Consider the following 27,702-nt stretch of genomic DNA (forward strand, 5'->3'; position numbering starts at 1 on the left):
TATACATTAAATATAATAAAAATTAATTTTTATAATTTTCAATAAAATAATTTTATTTTTAAATTTTAACTGATACCTATGAGAAATGGTTAACATTTTTCTGCTCTCTCTATTTCTTTTCTTTTGTTATTTTTGATTTTTATTTATGCTTTAAAACTTTTATTGTCTTAAAAATTTAAGAATAGTTTATTTTTTTTCAAACTATACCCATATTTAATATATAGACAATAACTTCAATTAATGATTACTATATCACTCAATCTCTTATTGAGAATTTTCTTTTTTTACCTATTAAATAGCGAATTTATAAAAAATTAACAAATAAAATATATAAAGTTTAAATGAGAATATTTACTTAAAAATATAATAAAATTATTTTGTAATTCTTATACACAACTTCAAACAATAAAATAAATGAAAAAGAATAGGAATATATGATATTGCTCAACCTCCATTGGACATATTGTTGCATAGATCATAAATTTGTGACATCATTTATGCATGATCTTCACAAGTAGGTGAGTAATTGATGTCAAAAACAATGATTTTCGTCGAACAGAGATTGTCAAAAACCTTCTATTGGCATACATTTACAAACGTGCGGTTCCTCAAAGCATAGATAAAGTTGAATATTAGTAGCATGAACTTAAAAATTACATTTTAATTTATGTGATTTAATTTTTTAATAAATAAAGTTTTTATATTTTTATATTTATTTTATAAGTATTTAAATGAAAATAATGCAATTTTTTTTAACGATTTATCATTATTATAAGTATGCATAGAAGCAACAACCTTACATTGATATCAAAATACCAGATTATTTTAGAGTCACTGTTTTACTTAATCATTACGTTAGTTTAGAATTGTGTCATTCAAAACTAAGAAGAAAGCATGAGAATGAAATTTAAGTTTCTTCTCTATTCCAATTTTAAAACAAAATTAAGTATAATTTTTCTTTGTCGAACTTCCATCCTAAGAATTAACGAAACCTTTATTGAATTAATCAAGTCTTCCCCATTCAGATTAATTATTTTTAATCCCATCCTTCAGCATATTCCACAGTTTCCTCCAACTCGAAGAACAATCATGATATATTATGACGCCCCACAAACTTATATTTCTTTTGGTGCAAACTTATAATTCTAGCTAAAAGGATAACTTTCACTTGTAACAAAAGTAAGAAAATAAATATTCAAACCACAAGGTAAATAGTAATATTCTAAGCAACCAATCACAATAAGAAGTAAGAACTTGAATTCTATGTTTTGCGGCGGATAAAATATAAGCTGGCGAATGGTCGGATCTATAACTTGCAAAGGGAAAAGCAAAAAGTCAACGCTTAGTTTGGCTTTTTTACATGATCCTTCTGCTGCCTTTGAGTGCAATTTAAAGAAAAGAGAGAACACACTTAAACCTCCCCCAAAAAGATAATATAATTTCATTTGAAATTATGAAAAAGTATTCAAGGCTTCTACTCATTTATGTCGGAACGTTTAATCAAAAGTTATGTAAAATTTACACATAAATATAATTTCCATGAACTTCACAAAATTATTCAATATAAAATAATTAACTCTGTTGAAAATTTATGAATTTCATAGAATAAGAAAATGGATTATTTTATGTTAAATTTATGTCTCGCATTATAAACAATTAAAGTAGTCGTTTTGAATTAGTGTACAAAAGTTTCATTGTTTCTATTTTTCCCAACGCGTTGAAAACAGATTGACATAAAATGGTTTAGATTTGGCTAAACAAGAGATTTTTAACATGATGGCTTGATTCCTAGTCTCTTTCCTAAACTTAATAACATTTCCTTCTATCAATCACAATACCATAATTGCTTGGAGGAGAAAGAAAAAGGAAAATTGAAGGAAGAAAATGAAATATCAACTCAGTCGTAAAACAAAGTGGGCAAAACCGCAAAAGCCGTACCCACCGACGCTGCTCCACCAAACAAGGCCTAAGGGTTACTTGAGGGACTGAAAAGGAAATCCAGGTAATTAATTAATTATTTAATTAAAAAAGGAAAAGAAAAAAAGCGTGCCTAGTTATAGTTATGTGTAGTTGGCGCGTATATAAATTAGGATGATGACGAGCGGTGACCAACGCCATCGTAACAGCTCAGAGACTGGACCGTTGGGTTGTTCTTCGAGACCCACTCTGACTCGCTGGGTTGACTCGCTCGAGTTTGGGGGTTTCTTTTTTCGCCCACGGACGAATCACAATTCTCTCTCAGGTGAATTCTGCTTTCTTCCTTTTCGCTTTCATTTTTTATAATTTTTTTGGCTTTTGCGTTTTGCATGGTTTGAGTTGAGGTGAATGATTATTTAGCAATGTAGTTTGCGTTTGTTCTGATTCGGAATTACGCGGTCTTTCCTGAATTCGCGTGTACTCTGTTTGTTGTTTCCGAATTGCCATTTTATGAATTTCGTCGTCTCTCTGTAATTGTGTTGAGATTTAATCTCATTTTGTGTTTAATATTGTGAAAACAAATGTGTAGTTATCAGATCTGGTGCTGGTGTTATTGTTTCCTTTCTTCGTTTTGATTGGTTTATCTATTCGGTACTTTCATTTCCATTTTTGTGGATTTGGTGGCTTTGCTTCAATTCAAACTTTTTAGGATATGTGAGGTGAAGGTTATTAAAAAGAAAAATACTTCTGATGTTTTCGATGCAGTGTATGAGATAAGAGCGAGTTAGAGGTTGTAAATGGTTCTGATAAATGATAAGCAATGCAAAACTGGGCTGGCCTTATTGGGCTTGGGTCCAATGGATCCTGGAGATCCGCACAGTGCCATTTTATTTGTCAAACATAGCTTCAGCTAGATAAAGACCTTAATAAAAACCTTTAGCTAGATGAAGACAAACGAAAAAGTTTCAGCTGGATAAACAACTCTACCTTGAGTGCATTTGGACACACAACTTATGCAGTAAATTTAATCATGAAACTTTTTGGAATAAGCTTAAAATAGATTATTTTGACAAATTATACTAAGAAACTTTTCCATAAGCTGTTTATAAGCATTTTCAAATGACCCTTGTATATTTTCCAAGATGTGCTCTTTTTGAGAAATTTGTTCCTGAAAATATTACAAAGAGGGAGCTTTTCCCATTGGTGATGTCAATAGACTCAGTTCTATTTGCTCTACGTTATCCAGAACATGTGAGCTGACCTGACTTAATCTCTTGTTTGATGTATATACAAGAAGCATCCAGACATGAATGGTCAATGTTGGTTTTCCTTCATCTAATATCAATCATCTATGTATGATTATATGATCAAGATTAGCTCATTTTAGGAGAGCATGCTCTACATGTTTTTCATACACATACAATTTTGTAAAATTTTATCCTTTCTAATTCAAAATTTGTAGACAAAGTAAGCAATGTAGCAAAACGTGACTGCTGTTGTTTTACATTTTTCTTTCCTTAGTACCCAAACTTATATTCCTATTGGTAGTGTGTTTGGTTCTCTAATGTGGAATTGATGCAATGTACTTTACTTTGAAGGCTTCCCAAATGGAGATCTTTTTATCATGAACGTATACAGGAAATATTCTTCGACATTGAAAGAAGGAAACAGTCTCGTAATCAAATTATCATCAGAATGGCAAATGTTTACCATGTAACATGATTCCAGTTTAGACATAATACCAGTTATGGATCAACCTTCGGCTGCATTAAACCATTTTTGTCGTTCTCAATAAAAGCTAGTGGCATTGTATAGCTGGATTTTGTCTTTGTTTTCATATCCGGCTAAACCTTTCGCTTCATTTTTACTTTCCTTTCTAGATCTATGATTCTTGTACCGACACCGAATTTGATCTTCTTGTTGCTTCTTTTGGAATTTGGACGAGTGTTAAGTTTTTAGGGTCTTATGTCTTAAGCTTCTTTGACAAACTGTTCTTTTCTTTTATTCATTTCAGTTACCATCTTTGGTTGCATTCGTGTCACACTCCTTCTAACACCCGTCAGCTCAGGTGCCAATTCTTTGCCAGTTGTTTTATTTTTACAATGTCACCGAAGAGTTCCATGCAAGTTCTTTCTTTCCTGCCATGCATATTTATAGAACAGGGCAGAATTTATTTCTCATATTTGAAATTGTGTTGTGTTATTCTTTCTTGATCTGCTTCTCAATTTATTGCTTACAGGAAAAGTAAAGGGCATATTACAATGAAGGCACTGATTCTGGTTGGAGGGTTTGGAACTAGGTTGAGGCCATTGACACTCAGTGTTCCTAAGCCTCTTGTTGATTTTGCAAACAAGCCCATGATTCTGCATCAGGTAAGGCTTTTTGAAGCCTTTTTTCTTGAAGTCTTACATCTATTATGCTACATGATTAAATGAGGTGATAGGCTTTGTTTTTGAATATCTATGTCATATTTTCTTCTAAATATCAGCGATTGGTTGAAGTTTTGGGGAAATGCTCCAAATCCAGCTTTATTTTTGCTAGAATCTTTGACATAGTCAGAATTGGCATGTTTATTGATCCTTAGATGTATTAATGGTCCATGCCATTTTATCTTATCCAACAAGCCACCTTGAATGTATTCTCTCAAAATTTTGGTTTTTTTATTTTATTTTATCAATAATATGTTTGATAAGAAAAGCAACTACTTCTGTCATTCAAATCAGAATCCTGGTACTAAGAATGGTTCTAAAAGTTGACATAAAAATGGATTTGTCCAGTTTGTGTCAAATTATAGATTCTCCTAATTTTTGTTAATTTAGATTGTTTTCAGTGGCTGTTTTCCCCTTCATTAATCTGTTTCGGGGGATAGAGTATGGTTGTTTTCTGTCTATGTGGATATCTTCTTCCCCTTTACTCAAGAAGTGGGAAAAATTGTTCTTGCTTGCTTGAGTAGGTATCTTTTTCAATTCATTTAACATCGATTGTCATATCTACTTGTTTTGTTTTTGTTCTCCTCACTATCCTATCACTGTCTGTGTGATTATGGCCAGGACCATAATTGAATATGTATTTTTATATTTGTCCTTTGTTTATATTTGGTTTTAATGCTGCTTAGTAGACTGTCCTTCTGATTTACCTTTTAATTATACTTGTATTACAGATAGAGGCTCTTAAGGCCATTGGAGTTAGTGAAGTGGTACTAGCTATCAATTACCAACCCGAGGTAAGGATTGCATATCACCTTATCACACTATGCAGTCTTTCTTACTGAGATTAGTGTAGATAAAGTTTCTTTATTTTGACTTTGGTAAAACTTACTCTTGCAGGTGATGTTGAATTTCTTGAAGGATTTTGAGGCAAAGCTTGGCATCAAAATTACTTGTTCTCAAGAAACTGAGCCATTGGGGACTGCAGGTCCCTTAGCTCTTGCCAGGGATAAGCTGATAGATGACTCTGGGGAGCCATTTTTTGTTCTGAACAGTGATGTTATTAGTGAGTACCCACTGAAAGAAATGATTGAATTCCACAAAGCCCATGGAGGAGAGGCTTCCATAATGGTGACAAAGGTAACGGAATTGAAATTGAAAAAAAAATATTTTGCAGACTAGAGCTTTCAATATCTTTTTTTCATCTACTTGTGTAGGTTGATGAGCCATCAAAATATGGCGTCGTTGTGATGGAGGAGACTACTGGGCAGGTTGAGAAATTTGTGGAGAAACCGAAGTTATTTGTTGGTAACAAAATTAATGCTGGAATCTACCTATTGAACCCCTCAGTTTTGGATCGAATTGAACTAAGGCCCACTTCCATTGAGAAAGAGGTATTTCCAAAGATTGCAGCCGAGAAAAAGCTATATGCAATGGTCCTGCCAGGATTCTGGATGGACATTGGACAACCAAGGGACTATATTTCTGGCCTGAGACTATACCTTGACTCACTGAGGAAAAAGACTCCTTCTAAGCTGGCCAGTGGCGCTCACGTTGTGGGGAATGTCATTGTGCATGAGACAGCCAAAATTGGTGAGGGATGTCTCATTGGGCCAGATGTCGCAATCGGTCCTGGCTGTATTGTTGAGTCAGGTGTCAGGCTTTCCCGCTGCACTGTTATGCGAGGAGTTCGGATTAAAAAGCATGCTTGCATATCCAGCAGCATCATTGGGTGGCATTCTACTGTTGGGCAATGGGCTCGTGTGGAGAATATGACCATCCTTGGAGAAGATGTCCATGTTTGTGATGAAGTTTACAGCAATGGTGGTGTAGTTTTGCCCCACAAGGAGATCAAGTCAAGCATTCTGAAGCCAGAGATAGTCATGTGATGTTATTGTCTTCTAAATTCTTAGCATGTAATTATGAGATAGTGAGGTCTTAAGTCTGAAATATGTTTTCTCCCTTTCATATGTCCCTTTTTTTTAACATCTCAATCTGTTTCTCTTGCCTACGTATTGTACAAGTCGGTTTCTTTTAGAATGAGTGATGTCATAATTTACTACGTGAAAGGTCAGTGTCTTTGTAAAGGGTATAAATTTGGTCTACTGTGCCTAAGTTGTGTAATATTCGGTGTTATGTATAGAAATAAATTATTATGTTATTTATCTCTCTCTCTCTCTCTCTCCCTCATGTTTTTCTTGTCCTGATTTCTCTGATTATGAGATAAATCGTGCTAGGAACCAGAAAATTGCTGTGCATTGTCATAACACACGTGTTATGTTCTTAAATTATGTGACCATGGGAGGACCACAAGACAATATCTTTCCAATCTCCCCTTACACAAACTATGGATGATTAGTGCGTTTAATTCTAGTTATCTTTTTGTTTTAGAAAGTTGAACGAAATGAGAGAATAAACGAGGGCGCTAAATTTTCTTTCCTTGAACAAAATTTTGGAGTTAAAAACTAGTTTTTTATTTTTAAATGTATTAATTTTTTTTTAAAATTTATTTATCATCTTTTTCATTAATACTTGTAATGATATAACAGTATATTATTATTTTCCTTCTTTTTTTGTTAACCAAATAAAAATACTATCTACTCCCATTTTTCTTTCCTTCAAACAAATCATAAAATAGAATTTTTTTCTCTCCCGTTTTGATAAACAAATAAATTTATTTCAATTATCAATTACTAACATGTTTAGATTTGCGTTTAAATGTTCATAAATTTATGTTTACTTTGTAATTTTTGTAATAGATTTACATTTACAAGTTATTCAAACACATGTCCCAATAAAACTACTATAATGCAATTACTAATTAATCACATTTAAAAAATTTTACATATACTAAATAACAAAGTGCAAGTTATTAACAAATCGTTTGGTTAAAAAGAATAAAAGAGAAGATTTAAAAAAAAATCCTTATTTAATCCAGAAGTTTGAAAGAAAAAAAAGCACGAAAATAAGAAGCCAAACTCTATCTCCTCCAACTTTTTTGCCTCCTTCTTAATATTGAGATAATTTTATTTTCTTTCCTCTTGTCCCCTCTATTAAATCCCTCCTCCCTTTGAACCAAAGAATCCACGAGACACTTTCAAATTCTCTTTACTAACATGAGCAAATTACATTATTACAATGAAATAAGTGAAGCCTTTTTTTTTTTTGAGGAGCTAAAGCTGAAGTTTTTTATTTGCACAACTGTAATCACTTGCTATTAGTTAAAAGAAATTCCTAGACAATGAACATAAATTTCCTAACATTGGGGAGGAAGCAATTCTTGTACAGCACCATGAACGCAACAGGTAGCATAAATATCCCTCCCCTCAATCCAAGTGTACAATTTGAGACACTAGAAAAAAATTAAGCATAGTAACATTCCTTGCTTCTCCATTCATGAATTTTTACTAGCAAAAATTACCAATCAAACAGCAAGGTCTCTGTGGGTGTAGCTAACTGCTTTGTCACCATCTACTATCTGACCACTTCCTTTGAGAATCCTGCATATAAACAAAAGAATAGTTGTAGTGTTAGTTATTTTCCTTTTATAAGCCTATTTGGTATATTAGTTCTTTGAAAATGATAAATCTAATCACATAAATCTTCTGTACCTGGAGTGATTGTGAATTTGTGATTTGTGTCATTCATATTGATCATAATAAATAAATAAGATACTGAGTGCAATTGCTAGTTGTACAAGGAACTAAAAGTTTTGCACTGTTTCTAAAGTATTATAATGCCCTTTACTCATACCATCTGGTTGTTAACAGTCCATCAACTCCCACAGGACCCCGAGCATGAATCCTGCTTGTACTTATTCCAACCTATTAAAGAAATCCCGTGAAAATTATGAATTAAATCAAGAACCTTAGCTTAGCATAAGAGATTGATTAATTAAAAAATGCAAACAATATCATACCTCTGCACCTAGTCCAAATCGTGCCCCATCGCTGAATCTTGTACTAGCATTGTGAAAAACAGCAGCACTGCCAATATAGCAAACGTTATTTGCATAACCACCATTGTACAATGCGCTGAAATCTCAGAGAAGTTTAATTGCTTAAAATAAAAGGGTTGTTGTGTTTATTAATATACAACTTAGTCATAGAAGGCAATTACATAAAATAATGAAAATGCGGCAAAGTAGATATAATATGATTAGTGTCACAAAATAAAAATACAATATATTTCAAACATTACCTGTCTACTTGGCGCAGAAACACACCAGCTACTTCACGATCTTCTGCGATAATAGAATCAGTATGTGCACTGCCACAAAGAAGAAAATGTGACAAGCTTGCATCTAAGCCCACTGCACTACTATAGATCTAATTTGAAATGGGAGGATGGATGAAAGGAAAACATGCTTCTGACATATTATGAAGAAATAAGGAGCTACATGCCTTCCATAATGATTTATATGATCAATAGCTGCATAAACATCATCCACAATTTCAACAGTGCAAGCCAACGAATTGTACTCATGATGAAATGAATGAGCCTGTGGAATATTTAACAGAGGACTTGCCTTGGGTCCTCCATATAATGTAACACCTGCATAAATTTTAAATTATTTCACCATTGCAGAAATCTTACAAGCTAAGATTGATAGTCCATTTGATTTCAAGAAACCATTTTTCAATCTTAGAAAAATACTGGTCAGATAATGCACCATTCTAATAGAACTGTTTGCCAGAAGTCATACCTTCTGTCCGTAGTTCAACAATGATATTATTGAGCCAACCATTCGCTATTAAGTCCTTGTGAACAAGAAGTGTTTCCTGAAAATTGAAATTTAAGTAACTCACATTATTGATGGCAGTGAAAAGTGAGTAAGAAAAATTAGCTAGCACTGTCATTCAGTAAAAACAAATTACCATGGCATTGCATCCTGCTGGATAATCTATTTTTGCATCCAGTACAATCTGCCTTGCCATCTCCAAATCAGCAGATTTATCAACATAGACATGACAAATTCCATCTGTTTTGGCAATAATTGTCCACGTAATTATGGTAAATTCTTTTGACAAAAGGATTTACCAAACTATATCAAGCACCAGTTGCATATAAAGCAAAAAGGTCTTACCAGCATGACCCAGAACAGGAATTTTTGTGGAACTCTTGATCTGAGATACAAGTTTGTTGCTGCCTCTAGGAATCACCAGATCAATCACATCATCCAGCTGAAAGAAGGTAGAACACGGATTTTAACTTTTGTTAAAGATGCGAATCTTCAAAGCAAGCAAGTTTGTAGATCAGAAATTAATATATGCTTCATCTTCACCTTAAGTAGCTCAGGAATTTCTGCTCTTGTTGTCACAAGTCCAATAAGTTTTGGACCAACAGTATCTGGTATGGCTTCAGTAATTACCTGAAGTTCCAGGGGTGTCACAAATAATCCAGAAAATGTATATTAATGAGACCCAAATGAAAATATCAAATATAATTGAAAAAGAAAATGGTTCACAAATTATCATTTAACCAAACTTTGTGCAAAATTGCATTCGATCGCTTAGCCTCCTTGCCTCCTTTCAAGAGAAGCCCATTGCCACTTCGGATTGCCAAGGAAGCTATCTGTTCAGATTACATGAAGCTACTGGCTTAGAATGCAGATTTAAGAGATAATCAATTTAGACTTCGTTTTTGGAACTGCAGTGTGGGCATTTTCTTAAAAAATATAAATAGGTTTCATACTTTAACTATATAAGAATTCATTTTATTTTTAAGTAAGGTCTGATCCACAAGTAGGTAATTTAAGTTGTCCAAGCATGTCATCTAGACAGCAAACTGAAAAAGAATCATACATAAAGGCAGAGGAAGGGTAAGTTGAGAATAATTAACCAGGTATTATTAACAGAAGGTGAAAAAGTTAATTACCTGTACAAGTGCCTCTGGACGAGACTCAAAAACAACTAAAAGAACTCCCAATGGGGATGATGTTTTCTCCAAAATCAGCTCCTCTGCAAGCTAAATCAAAAGGTAGTTGTCAGAAATATTATAGATAAATAACTATTATTAAAAATTCAGTACAATCGAGTGTCCATGAAAAACGTTTTAAAAGCATCATAAACAATGTACTTTATGACTAAGCAACAATTAGTACACTCACATACAGTGGAGTTTGGAAGACTTCCTAATACAAAATTGCAAATGACACAACTCATTCACTTCTTATCTACTAGCATAATTGAAAACAATAATCTGTAATAAATACAAGCTGAAGGAAAATTGATTTAATTCAACCTAGCATAAAGTAAAACTACCATGACCAATAATATACATGGCTAGAATAAAATTTTTATTACCTCAGTTCGTTTTAACACTTGACCAATCGGATCTTCCATATTTGCAATAATTCGAATGTTGTTTGCAAGGCTTGCAAGCTGTCAGTTATCATAATTTGTTATAACAAGTTTTGCAGTTTATTAAAATCTAAATAATAATGCACAGTTTGTAAAAATTAAATAATTTATTCTTTAGGTGAAGCATCTTGCCTTCTCATTCTTTAAAACCAGTCTAGCAACTAAGGATTTTTCATATCCAGCTTCTTGTGCAGCAGCAACATCAGCTTCATTTTCAATCCTGATCTCTTTTTGATGTGCTTCCAGGGCATCAGCTATTTTTAGCAAAATTTGTTTTCTCTCCTCTGATGATAAGGCCTGTAATGTAAGATTAGGAGATCAGAATGTTAAAGTAGGATAGTATACTGACAGCTCAGTAATATCCACAGTCCATCAGATATTTCATAAGTTCTCAGAAATAAAAGAGACCTGAAGCCGTCTGGAACAGTCCCTAGCTGCAACTGCCATATCACGTGCATCAACTTCTTTCACTGGCACCCATTTATGAGCATCTTTGTGGAAGAGGGTTCCAATACGTTGTCCTTGGAGGACCTTTGTGATATTTTCAGCTGCGAAACCACTGAAAGGAGAAAAAAGAAATTCAGCAGAAGCAAGGAACAGCCAACTTACAAAGATGAGAATCAGATAAAGTTGGTAGCATACATAATGGAATTCAAAAAGTTCTCGAAATTAAAGTTTCTGTTTAATATATCAAAAATTGAAAAGAGGAAAAAAATTTCAAGATTGATATTCCCAGTCTCTGCATGCACACATTTCTCATTTAATTTATTGACTAAACATCTGATCAACAAAAATTCATCCAAACAGATAGCTTCATACAAAATTAAAATAGATAAAAGCTTTTTTATTTCAATTTCTCAAAATCACTTGTGGTTTAGTGAAAGTTTCACATGACATGGACAAAATAAAATATTTCCTATTGAAAATGAAGCCACTTAACACCTATGGAGGGGACGCAAATATGCCTTCAACAACAGTGCTTTTAAAAAGTGCAAAAAACAAAACAGCAGTTTCAGTTTTGATCTTTCTTGGTAACATTGTATAATAGGGCACCTGGTAATGATAACAGGAATGCCAGCTTCAGCTGCATGAATAGAAGCTTTTACTTTAGCAGTCATTCCTCCTCTTCCCACTCTAGACTTGTCACCAAATGTAATTTCGTTTTGATGTTTTTCCTTAATGTACGTATGAATAAGCTTTGAATGTGGATCACTTGGAGGGCCACTATAAAGACCCTCTACATCACTCAACAAAATAAGAAGATCAGCTTTTAATTCCAAAGCCAATAAAGCAGATAAACTGTCATTATCCCAAAATATGCCAGAAGAATCCTGCACAAAATAATTTGGTGAAACTTAAGTATTCTTTAGTTTACTCTCATACCTAGCCTGGTCTAGCAAATTACTAAATAAAATTTTACCACATACAAATCAGCCTTAAGAAAACCTTAGATACAGAATCAATATTTAAGTCTTAACATATGAAGTTCAGAAAATTTTTCTAGCATAAGTCTAGATCATATCACCAACAAATAATACAATAATGACACTATTTTTTCATAAAGGTACATACATAGCTTGAAGTAATCAGCTCCTAGATTCAGTTCAGTTTGTTAACAAATCAGACAAGTAGAATAACAAACCTCATATGGAGCTTTTCTAGTACTGACAGCATCATTCTCATTGAATATGGGAATAACTTTTAGTCCTAACAGTGATTTCACAGTTTCGTTAAGCTGCTTTCTGAAATCTTTGTCTCTAAAGTCGTTGTCTGTCACGAGAAGCTGAGCAGATGTCACATCCAGCTAGAGGGCAAGTAGAGAAAAGGGTTAACACATCAACGTCATACTAAAAAAGAGAGTAACTGAAAATAAAATGCCATTATGGGGAAAACCTAAAAAGTAAAAGTCCACGTAAAAACACATTGTGAATAAGAACAAGCACAAGATGCCAGTTCAGTTATGAATATCAATTAACATCAATCACCTGACTAAACAAAGTATCATAAAGAGCCATGAGGCTGCTTTGACCAACAGCAGCACAAGCCTTGCCATCAAGTTCAACCTGTGGCTTTTGAAGGTCAGCAAAGCTGTAACAATCCCATGAAAAACCCAAGTAAATTACAATATCAACCATCTTAACTGGTATGTCACATGTATATATAATGAGAGCAACAAAACAAAGGTGTTACAACACTATTACCTGCTGTTAATCAACTTTCTGTATCTAAGCCTTTGGCGACCAAGGCCAACAGCACCTGATGACACCAAAATAATCTCATAACCCAGAGAGTTCAGTTCCTTAATCTGCCAAAAATTTTCAAAAGGGTCACACATGGCAAACTCAAAATCCCATTTTTTTTGTCTTGAACAAACAAAAATCACATAACACAAAAATATTCAAAAGTTACCTGCTCACAGAGTGCCCCTAATTTTCCAACCGCTAACCGTCCATCTTGGCGAGTGACCACGGCAGTTCCAACCTTAAAAACCAACCAAAACAACCTCAGACATTTGCATCATCCCATGATTGAAACATTGCACACCAACCATACACAACACACAAAGTAAATAACAGAAAAATGAAAAATGATAATTTTTGGAAAGAGAAAAGAACCTTGATGATTATGCGCTTAACGTCTTTGATGAAATGTTTACAAGAATCTGCGTTCTCCATTCTCTGACCAATGGAGTGTTGCTCAGTGTGGTTTGGTTGGCAGAGAAAGAAAGAGTTCAGCCGTGAACACTTCAACCGTATATCTTATTCTTAATGTCACGTGGTGGTAAAAGGGTAAACACTTCTAAGTTTTCACTGCCCTCCCACCACATACATTATTATACTTTCTTTTATTTGGAAAAAAATTACATCCTTTACATCTTATAAAAAATGAGAGTACATTTTTCTAAATAAAAAGAAAACGATTCATTTTTATACTGACTTGAACAGATTGTTTCCCATAAAGGACATTTGTTGTTTAAATAAAAATAATTAAAATAAAAATGACAAAACTAAAATAAAAATGAAAATGAAGTATAATTAATGTTCCAAATCCTTCACAGAAGAGCATCTTGATCCTTTATAAGAGATTTTATAGTTTATTTTTATTTTTCTAATGAAAAAGGTTGTGGAGAATTGCAAGTTATCCTCATTTAAAACCCAAGTCCACACGCGGTGGGATGCTTGAGACATCTGTCATATATGCCACAAGAAATATAAAATGTGGGTGTAATGTGTAATGTGTAATGTGTAATGTTTCGACTTAGGAGTTTGAGGAATTGCAAGTCAATGTTAGCTCTTCTTCTTTCCCTGTCTGATAAAGAAATAAACAAAAATAATAGTGCTTTGTTCGTGAACCGATTACAATATATTTGGACAATGATAGTGGTTTATAAACTTAGTTTAAATCTTTTTAATTTTATAAAAATATTAGTAAATATTTGTTTTTAAGAAAATAATATATGTTTAATTTATTATTCAACGATTGTAATTTATTGTAATTTCTTTTGGTTTAATTTCCCAGGACATACGATTGGAAAAATTAGAAAATTTTAGGATTTTAAAAAAATTATATCAATAAAAATAATCTCATAAAACTTCATTTTTTATAAAATAATAAGCTAATTTAACTTGCTTGAATTTTTTTTCTTTAAGAAAAATGTTACTCCGCTTGGTGTCAAAAAGTAAAGTGGGAAATCTCAGATTAATTAATAAGAAATTATTTTAGCTTGAACTCTAATATTAGTCAAACCAATGTAACTATTGAATATTTAAACTAAAAAAAATTCATTTGCGAAGTAGACGTCTCTTAGTTGTGCTCTTCCTCTGGCATCGCAGCCGCATGCAATGAATGCAAGTGGGAAATTTGGTTTAGAACAGATAAATTTCTTTTTCTAAGCAAAAATGTGGAATATATATATATATATATGACAAAGTTTGCAGGCTACACAACAAAGTAACAAAGTTGATAGAAGTAGATCTACCTTCGTGTCATACATGGTGGTGGGCACCTAAATCTACATTACCTCTCACCGTTACCTATGAGTTGGAAAAAGGAATAATTAAATAAAATAATGTGAATGGAGGCAAAGAGCATCATCCTAAACAAGGGAGAAAAAAATAATATAAAAAAATAAAATCAAAGTAGTCTTTAATTAATAATTATAAGTTTTAATATTATTTTTATTTATTATTTATTAAGATTATAATAATATATAATAGGCTAAACAGGTACAAGTATTATATAATATTTAAACTCATACCCATCAAGTTAATGATTATTCTATTTATTATAATTATTTTTTTTTATAAATATCCAATAAGTACAGAATTCGTTGTCATCCCTCCTCTAACCACTCACTACTCACTTTGGTTTAGTTTTTAATACAGGATAATATCATGTATAATATAACTAATGAACCATATTTTAAACAATTTTGTTAAATTACTATATATTTTTTGGTCAAATAGATAATTCAATAATTTCACATTGTTTGAGCTTTAACATATAACCTTTGAAAAGTTTAAATACTTGATCAGTGATTTTTTTTTATTTATAATATCACAAATTTATAAATCCTCAATTTTCCATAAGTTGAGCAAGTTTGACATATATTCCATCAATAATACCCTTCATTTTTAAGGAGTAATACATAACCTTAACAATTATTCACTGATATTTGGCCATATAAAATTTCATAAAATAAGAATAATCACAATAAGTAAATAATAATTGTTTGAAAACAAGCTCCATCCTCATCCATACAAGGCTATATCGTGGGATTCTTCGTATTTTCTATTCATAGTTTCCTACTCTACCGCTGTTCTGGGATAACGTATGGTGTTAGATTTCACAAAGTGGTGAAATGAGAGATCTGTTAATTAAAGATGTACGAAAGGTGGTCAAACATTGAGGCATAAATATTGCTCCAATGATTGTTCCTCCCTTCGCAAATATTGATCATTCAGACCCATCTGACACTGCAGCCAATCACACCACTTTGCAAATCTTCTTGCATCCATCTAAGAAATCAAATTTACATAAACCATCTCTGTTGCAGATTCTACTCACGTGTCAAACAAAGTTAGCCAGTAGAGTGGGGTAACAATGACAGTGGTTCAGGTTTTATTCACTTCTGCGACGCTTTAAGTTATGCAAAGAACCAAACCTTGATGAAGACAGACAAAGCTATTTGCAAGAAAAATGCAGCAATTACAGCCACTGAAAGATCATTTCCATCTATAACAGACCTTAAGTTCAAGGCAACAAAACTAGCTGAGGCACCACCCGTAAGGATTATTATAATCCAACGAAGAAACTCAACTGGAATAAGTAATAGAAACTGGAAAAAATAAAATAAAATCCAGAGAGAAGTATTAGAGAAAAACATGAAAGACATAATATATGCGTATTAAATCAAAACAAGGTAGCGAATCATTAAACTTTCTATCAGAACTGGAAAAAAGTTTGAGATTATACATCCAAAAAATCACAATTTATGATAAGACATAACGTATGTGAAAAGGAAGTCATTATTATTCATCTGGACCCCAGATATTAAGATATCATGGCAAAAAGAAATGTGAAACAAAACGTACTGGCCCTAGTTTTGGCTCCACTGGTACCTAAAGGTTCCGTCTCCTGTGGTGAGGGTGTGCGTGTGCCTCATTTTTTCTAAGCAGTGCCTGCCTGCCTGCCTGGGCCAATTCCCCCTCTAGGCCCACTTCCTCCCAAACTTGATAGATAAATACTACCAATATACTATTTTCAGTTGAAATTCATGAGGATCTGCAATAGGACCCACTAAATAGGGAGGAGGAGCACACCTTATTTAGTGGGTCCCACATGAATTTCAGTGGATAATATGGTGTTGCTAGCATTTTCTCTTTTCCAAATATGAAATTTTGCAAAAGAAAAATAAATCGAAGTACTGTAATGAACTATTGTAATGAATGAGCATACAAAATTGATAACACAGAATGACATACTTAGAAAACCAAAACTTACACAGGACAAGATGAAAATGGTGAGCGAATACCCCCACATGCACCAAAACCGTACAAGGTTTGCATTTGAACCCATATACTGGAGGAAAAAGAAGTATGCCATTGGGACGACTATGACATAGCCATAGATAGACCATGCAGCTGTGTTGACATAGCTAACATCAAAACTCCAAGAACTGCTGTTATCTGCATGCTTTTGCATAAGATATGTAGCTAGATTTCCAAGTAAGGTAAGTACGAAAACCAATGTTGTTGAGATCCATATAAGCCCATACCTATAATAAAGTAAAAGCATCACATTATTAGATACTCAATATAAATAATAAAGTAAAAGCATCACATTATTAGATACTCAATATAAACCATTGTATAGGTTTTACTTAATAATTTTAACCCAAAAAATAAAAGAGAAAGGGAAGACAAATATTGCCTAGCTCCAATATAACTCTGTTGAGGTACCCACAAAAGTTATTAACATGATTAAGATATTTGAAGATCTAAATTTTCATTAATTGTTTTTAATCCAAAAACAGCTGGATCAATATACTTATGAATTCAATAGAATAATTATTTCAATATCTGCTTCCATTATATGGGGAAAAAATTGCAAGAAGGAAGGTGAAGAAGTTATGGACTGAAGCTTTTTTGGGTTAGGTTGCTGAAAAAAATCTGGTCAAAGTTCATGTGTCTCCTGTAACTTGACACATCCCCCAAGAACCCTAAGTTTACATAAAGCAACAAGTTATGCTTGCAAAATTCACCATCTGTTTCCCCCACATGACTTCCATTTTCTGAATTTACGGTTAGGGAATTGAACATTTTTGGGTGGATGAAAAGGAAACATGCACCAAAATGACAAAAAGAAGAGAAAGGGGCGGCAGAAGCAAAAAGGAAGGTGTTTTTTCCTGATAAATGTGATGATGACAGTTCAGTTAACAACTAAAGGTTTTATACTTTTTTCCAAGCATGAGTGCATGACATTTCTATTGTAATCCAAATGAGTACATCTATTTTGATTCTTGAAAACATAATAGAACAGGAAAAAGAGCAGAACTCACAAATCAGGGTTAGCATCTATCTTATTAAAAAAATCACCACCAGCTGGATTCAATGAACTTATCAATCTGTTTACGACAACATCTGTATCCACGTTGAAATACTGTTTGTAAGATGAGACACTAAATACTCCCTGCCAGTTGTTTGTTGGCTGTTGCTCAAATGTTTCTGCACAGATGAACGATTCAAAATTGATGATTGACATTATTATAGTATAAATTGGCAATAACATTAGAAGTACAAAATTGCAGTATGAATCATCTCTTGATCAAAATATGCAACTGAAAACAAGCTAGTTCACTAAAAAACATTTTACATAGACTAATAACTAGTACTACTGCAACCATGATACTTGATATTCAACAACCAAATTGATAAAGTCATAATTAAAATATAGTTTGAAAGCACTAATTCAATTGTTTTAGACAGCTCATTGTCTAAAACTAAACCTAAACAAACCAAAACTACTCTCTAGACTAGCCATTAGTTCCTTCAAATTTTAATATAACAAGCAATGCTCTATTCAAATTTCAAATACCAATTTTTCTTTTTTCTCATCATAAATCATAACCTTTTTGTGAAGAGAACAAACAAAGAAATAACCATCCACCAGTAACTCAAAATCGTTTGATCACATACCTGTTGGATTTTCAAGAGTTTGATATCCCCTTCCTCTGTCTCCTCCATTGCTGGGAGGGAATGTTTGCATACTTGCATAAGGGACTGCATGTAAGTTCATAAGCAACCATTTTACGCAACTCAAACTTTCACATCAAGTAAAGAGAAGAACACACACATCTCACTCTGAATACAAGAAATGAAAAAAATCCATATTATGGTTAATGATTTCATACCGTCATGATTTGAGGTGTTCTTTTCTTCAGCAATAACAGCCTGAGCGACAAAGAGGAATAAGCACAGAACCAAAACTAATAACAAAAATTAGTAATTAATTGTTAGTATTTTAGAGTTTTAATTGAGTGAGCTCATTGGTAATCTCGCTATATTATTAGAATCATTTATGGATTTCTTTAATACCTTCCTTACAATTTGAATCACAAGTAAAAATAATTAATTAACTAATCATAATTTCGTTCCCAAATTACTGAGAAATCAACAATAGAATGAACAAACATGTAGAGCGCACACTCACGGGAACAGAACCAAGCAAATGACTGGTGCTGGTGGGGGTGGTGTAGGATTCCTCCTCCATGGAACGCAAAACAAAGCTTCGAGTCAAAGAGCCATTGCAAATAGGAAATCCATGTGAGTTAATCGGAAAGCCCTAGATTGCAGAAGCCGTTGATTTAATTACTCTTCATTGAGACAAGTTTTTTGGTCAACCAATGAAACAAGAATTTGATATCGGGCCTGACTGTTAACAGGGCTTGAAGCCTGGACCTTAAGGATAATAGCCCAGCCCAAAAAAAAATCAGCTTGTCTGAGACCGGGTTCGAACCGGGGACCTCTAGTGTGTGAGACTAGCGTGATAACCAACTACACCACCCAGACAACTTTGTCTTCTTTATGTATATAATTAAGAGTTATCTTTTTCCCGTTCAACCGATACACCATTGTTTATAGCGTGCACATGAAAAATAGCCGAAGTTAGTTATCAGCTTGGGCTAGTAACTTCGGATCATTAAAATGGAAGGGGAAAAAAAAATTAGCTTTCAATACAAAGTTATTAATAAAATTGATCTATTGATTCTTCACTCTTATTTTTATCCCCGTATCAGATTGGCCATGAAAGGATCATCTTTAAAGCTTTACATATGCTTTTAAGCCATTATATTATTTTTGTACAACATTTTAATTTTAATTTAATACTTGCATCTGCATCATCATGATCGTTCATATGGCATAATCCAAGAGGAATATTCATGCAAGGATTGGCAAGAGGGATAAATCCAAACACATTAGGAAACATGATAGCCTTGTAAATTTGAAGGACGCATATATTTTAAAATTAGAAAAATTAATTTTAATAAAATTTTGAATCGTTAAACATGATTAGTATCTATATCAAAATTAATCTTGGTCATAATTTTTATTCAAAAATGCAAAAGTTGATTATCTAAATATAAACCAAACACACGCTAAGATTATGTGCAACTTCCTGTGTTGCAGACCCACCTCAGTAGTCTATCTTTTATTCATCTGCTGCTAAATAATCCAATAGGGTGGATGTATCAAATGTTCATAACCAAGGATGTTGTTATTATATTGATAACCTTCTGTCAACAATTTCCGAGCCAAGTTTAATGTACGGTGAATGACAGAAACGTCTCGTTGGATAATGTCAAGAACAATAGGGCACTTCACAAATCTGATGGAAGCCAATCTTTCAATTAGTCCAACGAATCACTTCTTCACTAATTTCAACACGTCACCAACAAGATGTAAGGAACCAGTTACAAGGACCTAATGTATCCACCACACAAAATTTACAGTCAGATCCTATACATATAATAATAAACATAAGACATGAGCACATTTTATATTAACCATCCATGCAATGTAAGATTCAATGGTGAAGATTATAAGAGCATGTTTAATTTCTGTTTTAAAACAGAGAAAATCAAACATGCTCTAAGTATTTTTGTTGTTGTTTTTCAACGAAAATATAAGTGTAACAACTAGGATTACATTCCTTAAACTGAACCTAACATATTATTTATACAAAGATATTCTTAATTGATAGCCTCTTGCGTCAACGAATACTTTTGTATGTTACTAAAATATTGGTTGATCTGCCTCACAAAGTTCAAAAGAAAACCATTTATGAGGGAGAGCAAAAGGAGAGAAGAAAAAAATGTGTTGCATAGATGACAGTTTTTTGAGTCTACTGAAGAAACTTAATTCCATGTAAATATGACTCCAAACTCAAACTCACGATTTAACCACAACAAAACTGAAACTCAAGCATAAGAAAAGAGAAGAAAAAACTAACATATTACATATCTTGCCATATCAAATATTCACAATTTTCCAGTGTAAATATTAATATTACCTGAATACGAGTTGACTGGTTTTGTTGCACCGTGTCCCTAAGCCATTTGATAGCCAGCGGCAATGAGGAAAACACTGCACTGTGTTCACAATTACTGGCATTCATTTCCATATTTAGTTCTTCAGAAGTAGCATCAGTACTCTTGCCTGCTAGCCAAGTGATCCCAACATATTAAGGTAAAAAAAATTTCTACTGCTCTAAATTAAGAAATTATGAGAAGGAAAAAAGAGACTCTCATGATGCAGTCAATCTCAATAAACTCAGAAATTCTTAAATATTAAATAGCTATTTTCACTTGCCAGGCATAAGCACTCGATAATCTATAACATGTATAAATTTGTGTGAACCATGTTAGAAATGTACATATTTCTAAACAAGGCCTTTACTTATTTAAACTAAGTTAGAGTGCCTGTGGTAGGCAATGCATCCCTAATAATTTCTCATGAACCCATAACGAGCATAAATATTAAATTCAGGTTTAAGTTAATCACGAGCAAGGGAACCATTAGAGTGGACCAATCCAAAAATAATTTGAGGGCCTAGCTTTATGTTATATGTTTAGTGGATCAAATTTAGGTAATCAATTTCAAGGCCAGTGTAGGGCCTGCTTATTGAAAAACTTGAACCGAAACACATATTTTGTATGTGATCAAACAATACCTTTGTTCACTTGCATCAGATTTTCCCACACTCTTTGTAGAGTGAACTGCCATGACAGGTCAACATTAGAATCAGTCGGTGTTGAAGTATGGGATCCAACTTTATGATACACTGATAGACCAGGAACAAAGAGTGCCTTCTTGAAGTAGACACCTACAGTTCAATCTAGTTGCTTATTTCTTGTTCAGAACAAAATTGTCAGTTGAAAAAATATTCGACACTACTTTGTCTCCTGGAAGGCCTAAACTATCACAGAATTTATTGAGGACAACGTCACTAGTTTGCTAAATATTTATTATTCTAAGGAATTTTTAATCCAACAATAAGCCATTACAGAGTAATCATGTTCTAGCAAAGTTCAGAGATTACTCACCATGATCCGCACATGTTTTCATCAAGGTAGGAAGAAGCAATTGAGGATCTCGCACAGACATACAATTGAACAGCAAAATCTACAAAACATTCAATTCAGATAAATAATTCCATAACATAGAATCAAGATTGATAAAAACATTAGCATTATCATCCTAACTCACCAGATTTTTAATTTTTTTAAAATCATTCTGTACATGAGTCATCCAAATCACTTCCAAGAGCTTATGTTTATGATTCTTATTCAACAAAGCAATTTTCCATACTACTTGCTACCAAAAAAAACTGTTAGTTACTTTTATTTTGTTTGCTTCTAGTGACATTCTTATAATTTCTGTCCATAGAACTTGCTCAACAGATATTATTAGATAGTTAACTTTGACTGCTAATTTCCCAGCTAATGTTTGCTGAACATTCTACAACAGCTTATTTCTCTACCTGTGCAGATTTCTTCGGTACAGTTTCACTGTGGTACATCTTCACTACTTGGTTTGAAAACTTAGGATCATCAGGTTTCAAAGCCTGGTCTTGATCTTTAATTGCAAGAGAAAACCACTTGGCACATACTTCCATGCTTTCAGGACTATGAGCCCCATCTAAAAAGAAGACAAGTTCATTTGATATTTCATTGTTGATGAAATGATCAGGAACAATCTGAGCTCTTCCTTGCAAACTTGCAGTTGTTAACCCTTTTATGAACTGCTCTGGCAAAGTGTTTTGCTTCATGCAGGCAGGTAAGTCACTTCAGCAGCGTGATAGAAACCAGAAATGAACGCACGAAAAGGTCATAAAAAGAACTAATTTTTGGATTAAAAACTTACTGTCTGTTTCAAATGAGAGTCTTTAGGATGCCCATTCATCTTAAGCCATGTAGAGCATAGTGCAACGGCAAGACCAGCATTTACATATTGGTGCTCACCTTCAAGCCCTAAACTTGAACCATTTAGCAACTTGGCATCTAATGGGGTTACCACTTGAAGAGGTACCTAGAGTCAGAAAGATCTTTCCAGCTGATTGAATATTAAAACCAAAGACCTACTCTAACTAGGATAACAAAGAAAGCTATCTGAATTTCATATTAGTGATCTCTAAACTTTCAAGAGATGATTGACTAATGTAAAGTGCAGAGTATGTTAGAAACAACTTAATTAAATGTAGCATGTGTATGGCCAAGCATGCTGAACCTTATTGATGGAATTATTTTCTTTTCAAGACAATCCATAAATTATCAATAAGTTTTCATGATACATCATCCTTTTGACAGAATATAATAGACTTACTCATAGAATCATAGGACAGAACTTTGGCAAAGGAACCAAGGAATGTACATATCAGCACATAGTTCAACATTCATGTACAAAGAGGAACAAACGCTGATAAAATTTGTTTCAAAATATTGGATTGTTGGATAAGTGTTACAGAAAATGTAGCTAAGCTATAACCACAATAAATTAAAAATTTTATTGCAAGACAAATAAGCGCCAACTTGTACTCTCTTATCTGACTTTGATATAGCAATTTTATACTATTACGCCAAGTTAAGAGTCATGCATGTAAATTCAGGAGAAAGTATGCACATGAAAGAATGCACTTACATTTAACTCAGAAGCCTTCTCTTTGAGTATATGCATTGCTTCATCAGGTTGAGGCACCGTAAATGCTGGAATTTGATGCTAGACATAGCAAATACACAAAAGTGTAAGAGAAAAGAATAATACAATTGCAGCTGAGCAGCACATGAAAGTGCACATTGTTGATACAAACTTCAAAAAGAGTTTTTCTTTTCTATAAAAACAAAATAAAATAAAATGACAAAGGAGTGTGATTCCCATATTGGTTGGGTCATGGGTGTGAAACAAAGAAGTTCCATTTAAAGTTGAGGCTATCACCTCTTAACAACCTGGCTTTAAGTTGTAGACTCTTCTCTATATCAGAAAAGTTGGGGGTAAAATATATTTTGGTCTAAAAATTACCTTGAAGATGCCAGCCTTCTCACCAGCAATTTCTCCAAGTGTATTCCCTGTTAGTAAAATAAAATCCAGAAGATAGAGGTAAACTCAGCTGGTCAAACAAATCAGCAGCTGTGCAATGATGTTCAACCATATTCTGATACTTTGTATTAAAAAAAATAAAAATTAAAACTTATAAGGCCTTTTTTTTTTTTTTCACTTCTCCCCTTGCAGATGGACATATCATGACTTGCATTAATATAAATTATGGCACAATGATATTTAACATGGTTTGTACATTTAATCAGGTATGAAAGAAGTCCAATCATTCCCCTATGTAACTATGCAAAATTTACAAGTTAAATATATCCTAGTACAATATTCTGAAAAATGTGATCACTAGCTTTCTTCTATTATTCTTGCATGGGCAATACACATCATACCACCTAATTTGTTTTAAAAAAATCTAATGTTATTTCAAGATTTTCACAGATATGCATTAAATTAGCAATTTTCCAAAATATACCAAAAAGAGCACTAACCAAGAATCTCCATGTGGTCATACCCAAGGGAAGTTATACCACATACAATAGGTGTTTGCACCTGAAAAATCAAAACATTTAGATGATCTAGTTCCAATATTAACTTTGTAGAAAACATCAATATTCAAGCAGCTTTATAGTGGTAGTCTGCTAAAGACCACCACATTTATGCTGAAATGACAATTATGCATACCACATTCGTAGCATCATATTTGCCACCTAATCCAACCTCCATTATAGAAACATCTACCTGAATAAAAATTGAAATAAAGTGATTTTTATTCATTGGTAGTTAAAAAATACAAAAAATTTAGTATGGAACAAGCCAGTGAGAGAATTTAGAGCACATGGATGAAACCTGCTCTGCTGCAAATATCTTGAAGGCAAGTAAAGCAAGGAAGTGAAAAAAGGTAGGCATTGGAACATTTTCATCAGTTTTTTCCTGTGCACCACCAAAATAAGAAACATCACAAGCAAGCACATTATACCACAAAAGCTTTTTAAAATTATGTAAACATCAATTTGAAGAGATCACTGTGATGGTTCAGGTCATGCATGAATTTAATATGGTATTACTATCATGGAACACAAAAATTGCAAATTGATTGAGCTAGAACTGCCATAGTGACCATAAAAACCATTATTTCTTTCTGTTGTTCCAAAGATACTAAGATTGATAAAATATTAACACTAACTACTTTGAGTGATCTCAGTATATGCTTTATCAATTATCTTCTGAAAACCATGCACACTCAAAAAGGAGGAAAAATGAAAAAGCTTCAAAAACATCAACCCCTTTAGCAGGAAATGCCCATCTTCTCACTCTTAACTGTAACTGGTAAACTAGTTTATGGACCTATATAGCTAGGTTCAATGAAAGTTACCAGCAGTTCAAAAATATTAGGAATGTGAGTTTATTCTGGTTCAGGTTAAAATTAGGGGAAAATGATAACCCGGCTTTATGCCTGGCAAAATTTCTGACCATAAAAGTTATAATGAAGTACTTGTTCACAGAAATATACCTTTAGTCTATTATAACACCACCAGAAATATGCTAAAAATTTCTCTTCACAGATTTCCACACTGCATGAGCAACAAGAATAATGCTAATAAATCAGAGCACACTAGCTAAGTAGCTATGCTGCAAAGGTGAATTAAAAGGCAGCATATAATGTATTTTCGTACATCACATCATAAGAGTACAAGAACTCTGATATTATAGTAGTTACCAACATAAAAGATTAATTTGCAACAAAACCACTCTGGTATAAACGGAATAAACATTGTTGCTGTTTAACTGATATGCAGCCATAACAAAGCAAAGGACAAACTCATAATGGAGATTAAAAAAACTAATGACCCATTCAAAAAAGAAAATGAATTTAATATGAAAAATAACACGAGTGGTAGTATAGTAAATGGAAATAAAATCATCTATACATCTGAGATACTCACCCATCCAAACGAAATCTTTCTCGGATATCAATTAGGTGAGGAGATGTGAAAAGTCCAGTGTGAAAACCACAGTTGCGTAATATAGATTCAGTGAAGGTGCATGTAGATCCCTATGGAAGCAGGGTGCAAAGGAAAATTTTGTATTATTACAAATGCACAAGATAAAATACAGAAGCCAATCTACACTCTCTCTCACACACACACATGAAACTAGAAATCCGTACCTACTCCTCTGTCTAAGAGACCACAAACTACCAACCACATCAATCATAGAAAAAGTTTGAATCTCTAATTGAACAGTAAAATGAAACATAAATTCAGAAATGATTAAGTTTAAAGCCTTAGCAAATTTAACCAATGCAATAAAAAACTCCATGTAAACAGCAATCCAAAGATTCAGGAGCACATAACATTTCTTCATTTCAGCAACAATCGAAGTTGAATGAGAGTACCTTCCCTTTGGTGCCAGCAACATGGATAATCTTCATATTCGAAATCGCCTCCTCCAAATCAAGCATCTATGGATCAACAGCACGCCATGATTAACATTACCAAACAACTAAATTTTTTCTTCTTTTTTGTCCAACATAGTGACCAACTATATTCAAAACGCAATTCACAAACACTGAACCTTTAGGTACTCATATAGCACGTTGAATCGTTCCTCCACATCGACATTGCCAACACGGGTGCGTTGTGTAATCAAAGATGACAAGGCATCCAATGCGTCTTCATAAGCTGTCACCGATTTTGGAGACCCATTATCTCCTTATGCAAAATCGAGAGAAAAATATATATTAAAATTTAAACTTGAGTTGAAGCACATGGCATTCATCTTGAAAAGAAACACCCCATGAAACACTTAGATTAAAACAACCCAATTCTGGAATTTAGAAAATGAAAGCAAATACCTTCAACCAAGGCCATTGGAGTTAGAAATCTGAATCAAACAACAACAACAAAAAAAGGTACTTTTTTTTTGTGAATTGTGAAGCAGAGAGATAAAATAGAGAGAGGGGGAGAGAGAGAGAGTTACAGCGTGGAGTGAAAAATGGAAAGTGAGATTGGGATTAGAGGATCGGAAGATAGAAAGAGTAGTGTTTTGTGGCAAGGGTGAGGATGTTTTTTGCAGAGAAAGACAGCTTCAGCAACGTTACAATGTTATTGACAATTTGACATTCTATTCTCAGTGCCCAACGGCGTGAACAGTCAGTTTTCCTATGAGGATGCTGTCTTACGTTTGTTGGATGTTCAACATGAACGGTTGATGTATTGCCACGTCATAGAATCTTTCTTGTTAAGTAAGAATCCAAAGTAGCTCTTTTTTCCTTCCTTTGACTCCGCTAAAAGGAAATTAAATTGTACTAAGAATGAATTGTTTATACTGCTAATTAAGAAATTAATAAAAATTGTAAAATTATAAAAAAAGGTACATTATTATAATTTTTAGTAATTTTTAATTTAAAATTTTAGTTATTACTTTTTCTTACATAACGAGCTTTTACGACAGCTTTACTGTCTACATTTTCTAAATCTTTCTATAATAACTTTTTTTGTAGATTTTTGTTCATTCTTTATATAAGATCATTTATAAAATTTTTGGAGATTTCTTTATTTTTTAGATATTTATCTTTATCTTTCTAACTTATTAAAAGTAATATAATAATAAAATTTAACTTTAAGAGTAAATTTAAAGTGCTGTAAATTAATTTTTTAAAAGTTAATGCATTGGTTTTAAATTTTTTTTTAATACGTGTGATTTAGTTGAAAGGTTCTTATTAAAAAGAAATAAAGAAAGTATTTAATTTTAACTCACTTATTTTCTTTATTTTTTTTATATACACATGTTTGAAAAACATATTTTAAAATAAAAAGAAACAACTTTTAGTTATTTCATTTTATTTTCAACAAAACATTTTCCTTTTAATTTAACAAGCCACACTGTTTT

At 33.0% G+C, this 27,702-nt stretch overlaps 4 protein-coding genes and 1 non-coding gene across 16 annotated transcripts; 1 reads left to right on the forward strand and 4 right to left on the reverse strand.

The window, feature by feature from the left end:
* The first annotated feature begins 1,878 nt into the window (after positions 1–1,878).
* LOC113849098 (mannose-1-phosphate guanylyltransferase 1) lies at positions 1,879–6,505 on the forward strand. Of its 2 annotated transcripts, none has more exons than XM_027478717.1 (6): positions 1,879–2,242; positions 3,932–3,985; positions 4,157–4,289; positions 5,078–5,140; positions 5,244–5,483; positions 5,561–6,505. In XM_027478717.1, exons 3-6 carry the CDS (start codon positions 4,179–4,181, stop codon positions 6,230–6,232), a joined length of 1,086 nt encoding a protein of 361 aa, XP_027334518.1. In that variant the 5' UTR covers positions 1,879–2,242; positions 3,932–3,985; positions 4,157–4,178; the 3' UTR covers positions 6,233–6,505. The 2 variants fall into 2 exon arrangements, with proteins under 2 accessions (XP_027334518.1, XP_027334519.1); XM_027478718.1 differs by lacking the exon at positions 1,879–2,242 and adding an exon at positions 3,028–3,216 and having other exon boundaries at positions 3,920–3,985.
* An 824-nt stretch (positions 6,506–7,329) lies between these two features.
* On the reverse strand, positions 7,330–13,908 carry LOC113850349 (delta-1-pyrroline-5-carboxylate synthase). Of its 5 annotated transcripts, none has more exons than XM_027480857.1 (20): positions 13,321–13,828; positions 13,115–13,186; positions 12,907–13,010; positions 12,691–12,793; positions 12,348–12,509; positions 11,759–12,036; positions 11,114–11,264; positions 10,838–11,002; positions 10,649–10,726; positions 10,221–10,310; positions 9,831–9,917; positions 9,628–9,714; positions 9,430–9,526; positions 9,221–9,324; positions 9,049–9,124; positions 8,747–8,897; positions 8,544–8,612; positions 8,263–8,329; positions 8,097–8,167; positions 7,330–7,843 (listed from the first exon to the last, which is right to left on the reverse strand). In XM_027480857.1, exons 1-20 carry the CDS (start codon positions 13,378–13,380, stop codon positions 7,768–7,770), a joined length of 2,148 nt encoding a protein of 715 aa, XP_027336658.1. In that variant the 5' UTR covers positions 13,381–13,828; the 3' UTR covers positions 7,330–7,767. The 5 variants fall into 5 exon arrangements, 4 of the variants coding, with proteins under 4 accessions (XP_027336658.1, XP_027336659.1, XP_027336661.1 ...); XM_027480858.1 differs by having other exon boundaries at positions 12,907–13,004; positions 13,321–13,429; XM_027480860.1 differs by having other exon boundaries at positions 12,907–12,961; positions 13,321–13,361.
* A 1,385-nt stretch (positions 13,909–15,293) lies between these two features.
* LOC113850059 (protein YIPF1 homolog) lies at positions 15,294–19,136 on the reverse strand. Its single transcript, XM_027480386.1, has 6 exons — positions 18,917–19,136; positions 18,618–18,657; positions 18,403–18,486; positions 17,766–17,931; positions 16,709–16,982; positions 15,294–16,043 (listed from the first exon to the last, which is right to left on the reverse strand). Exons 1-6 carry the CDS (start codon positions 18,974–18,976, stop codon positions 15,852–15,854), a joined length of 816 nt encoding a protein of 271 aa, XP_027336187.1. The 5' UTR covers positions 18,977–19,136; the 3' UTR covers positions 15,294–15,851.
* A 65-nt stretch (positions 19,137–19,201) lies between these two features.
* TRNAV-CAC lies at positions 19,202–19,275 on the reverse strand. The gene has a single exon. It is a non-coding gene; the product is annotated as a tRNA-Val (tRNA).
* Positions 19,276–19,730: 455 nt separating this feature from the next.
* Positions 19,731–26,945, reverse strand: LOC113849208 (folylpolyglutamate synthase). 7 transcript variants are annotated; one of them, XM_027478936.1, is made up of 17 exons: positions 26,791–26,937; positions 26,666–26,694; positions 26,386–26,525; positions 26,207–26,272; positions 25,755–25,864; positions 25,322–25,382; positions 24,658–24,741; positions 24,496–24,549; positions 24,300–24,360; positions 23,782–23,828; positions 23,404–23,481; positions 22,630–22,794; positions 22,247–22,528; positions 21,810–21,888; positions 21,437–21,589; positions 20,777–20,922; positions 19,931–20,187 (listed from the first exon to the last, which is right to left on the reverse strand). In XM_027478936.1, exons 2-17 carry the CDS (start codon positions 26,679–26,681, stop codon positions 20,128–20,130), a joined length of 1,602 nt encoding a protein of 533 aa, XP_027334737.1. In that variant the 5' UTR covers positions 26,682–26,694; positions 26,791–26,937; the 3' UTR covers positions 19,931–20,127. The 7 variants fall into 7 exon arrangements, with proteins under 7 accessions (XP_027334735.1, XP_027334738.1, XP_027334739.1 ...); XM_027478933.1 differs by having other exon boundaries at positions 24,493–24,549; XM_027478934.1 differs by lacking the exon at positions 26,791–26,937 and having other exon boundaries at positions 19,731–20,187; positions 24,493–24,549; positions 26,386–26,522; positions 26,666–26,725.
* Positions 26,946–27,702: the final 757 nt, after the last annotated feature.

The sequence above is a fragment of the Abrus precatorius genome, unplaced genomic scaffold (genome assembly GCF_003935025.1).
Source record: "Abrus precatorius isolate BTA unplaced genomic scaffold, Abrus_2018 Scaffold9, whole genome shotgun sequence".
Lineage (NCBI taxonomy): Eukaryota > Viridiplantae > Streptophyta > Magnoliopsida > Fabales > Fabaceae > Abrus > Abrus precatorius.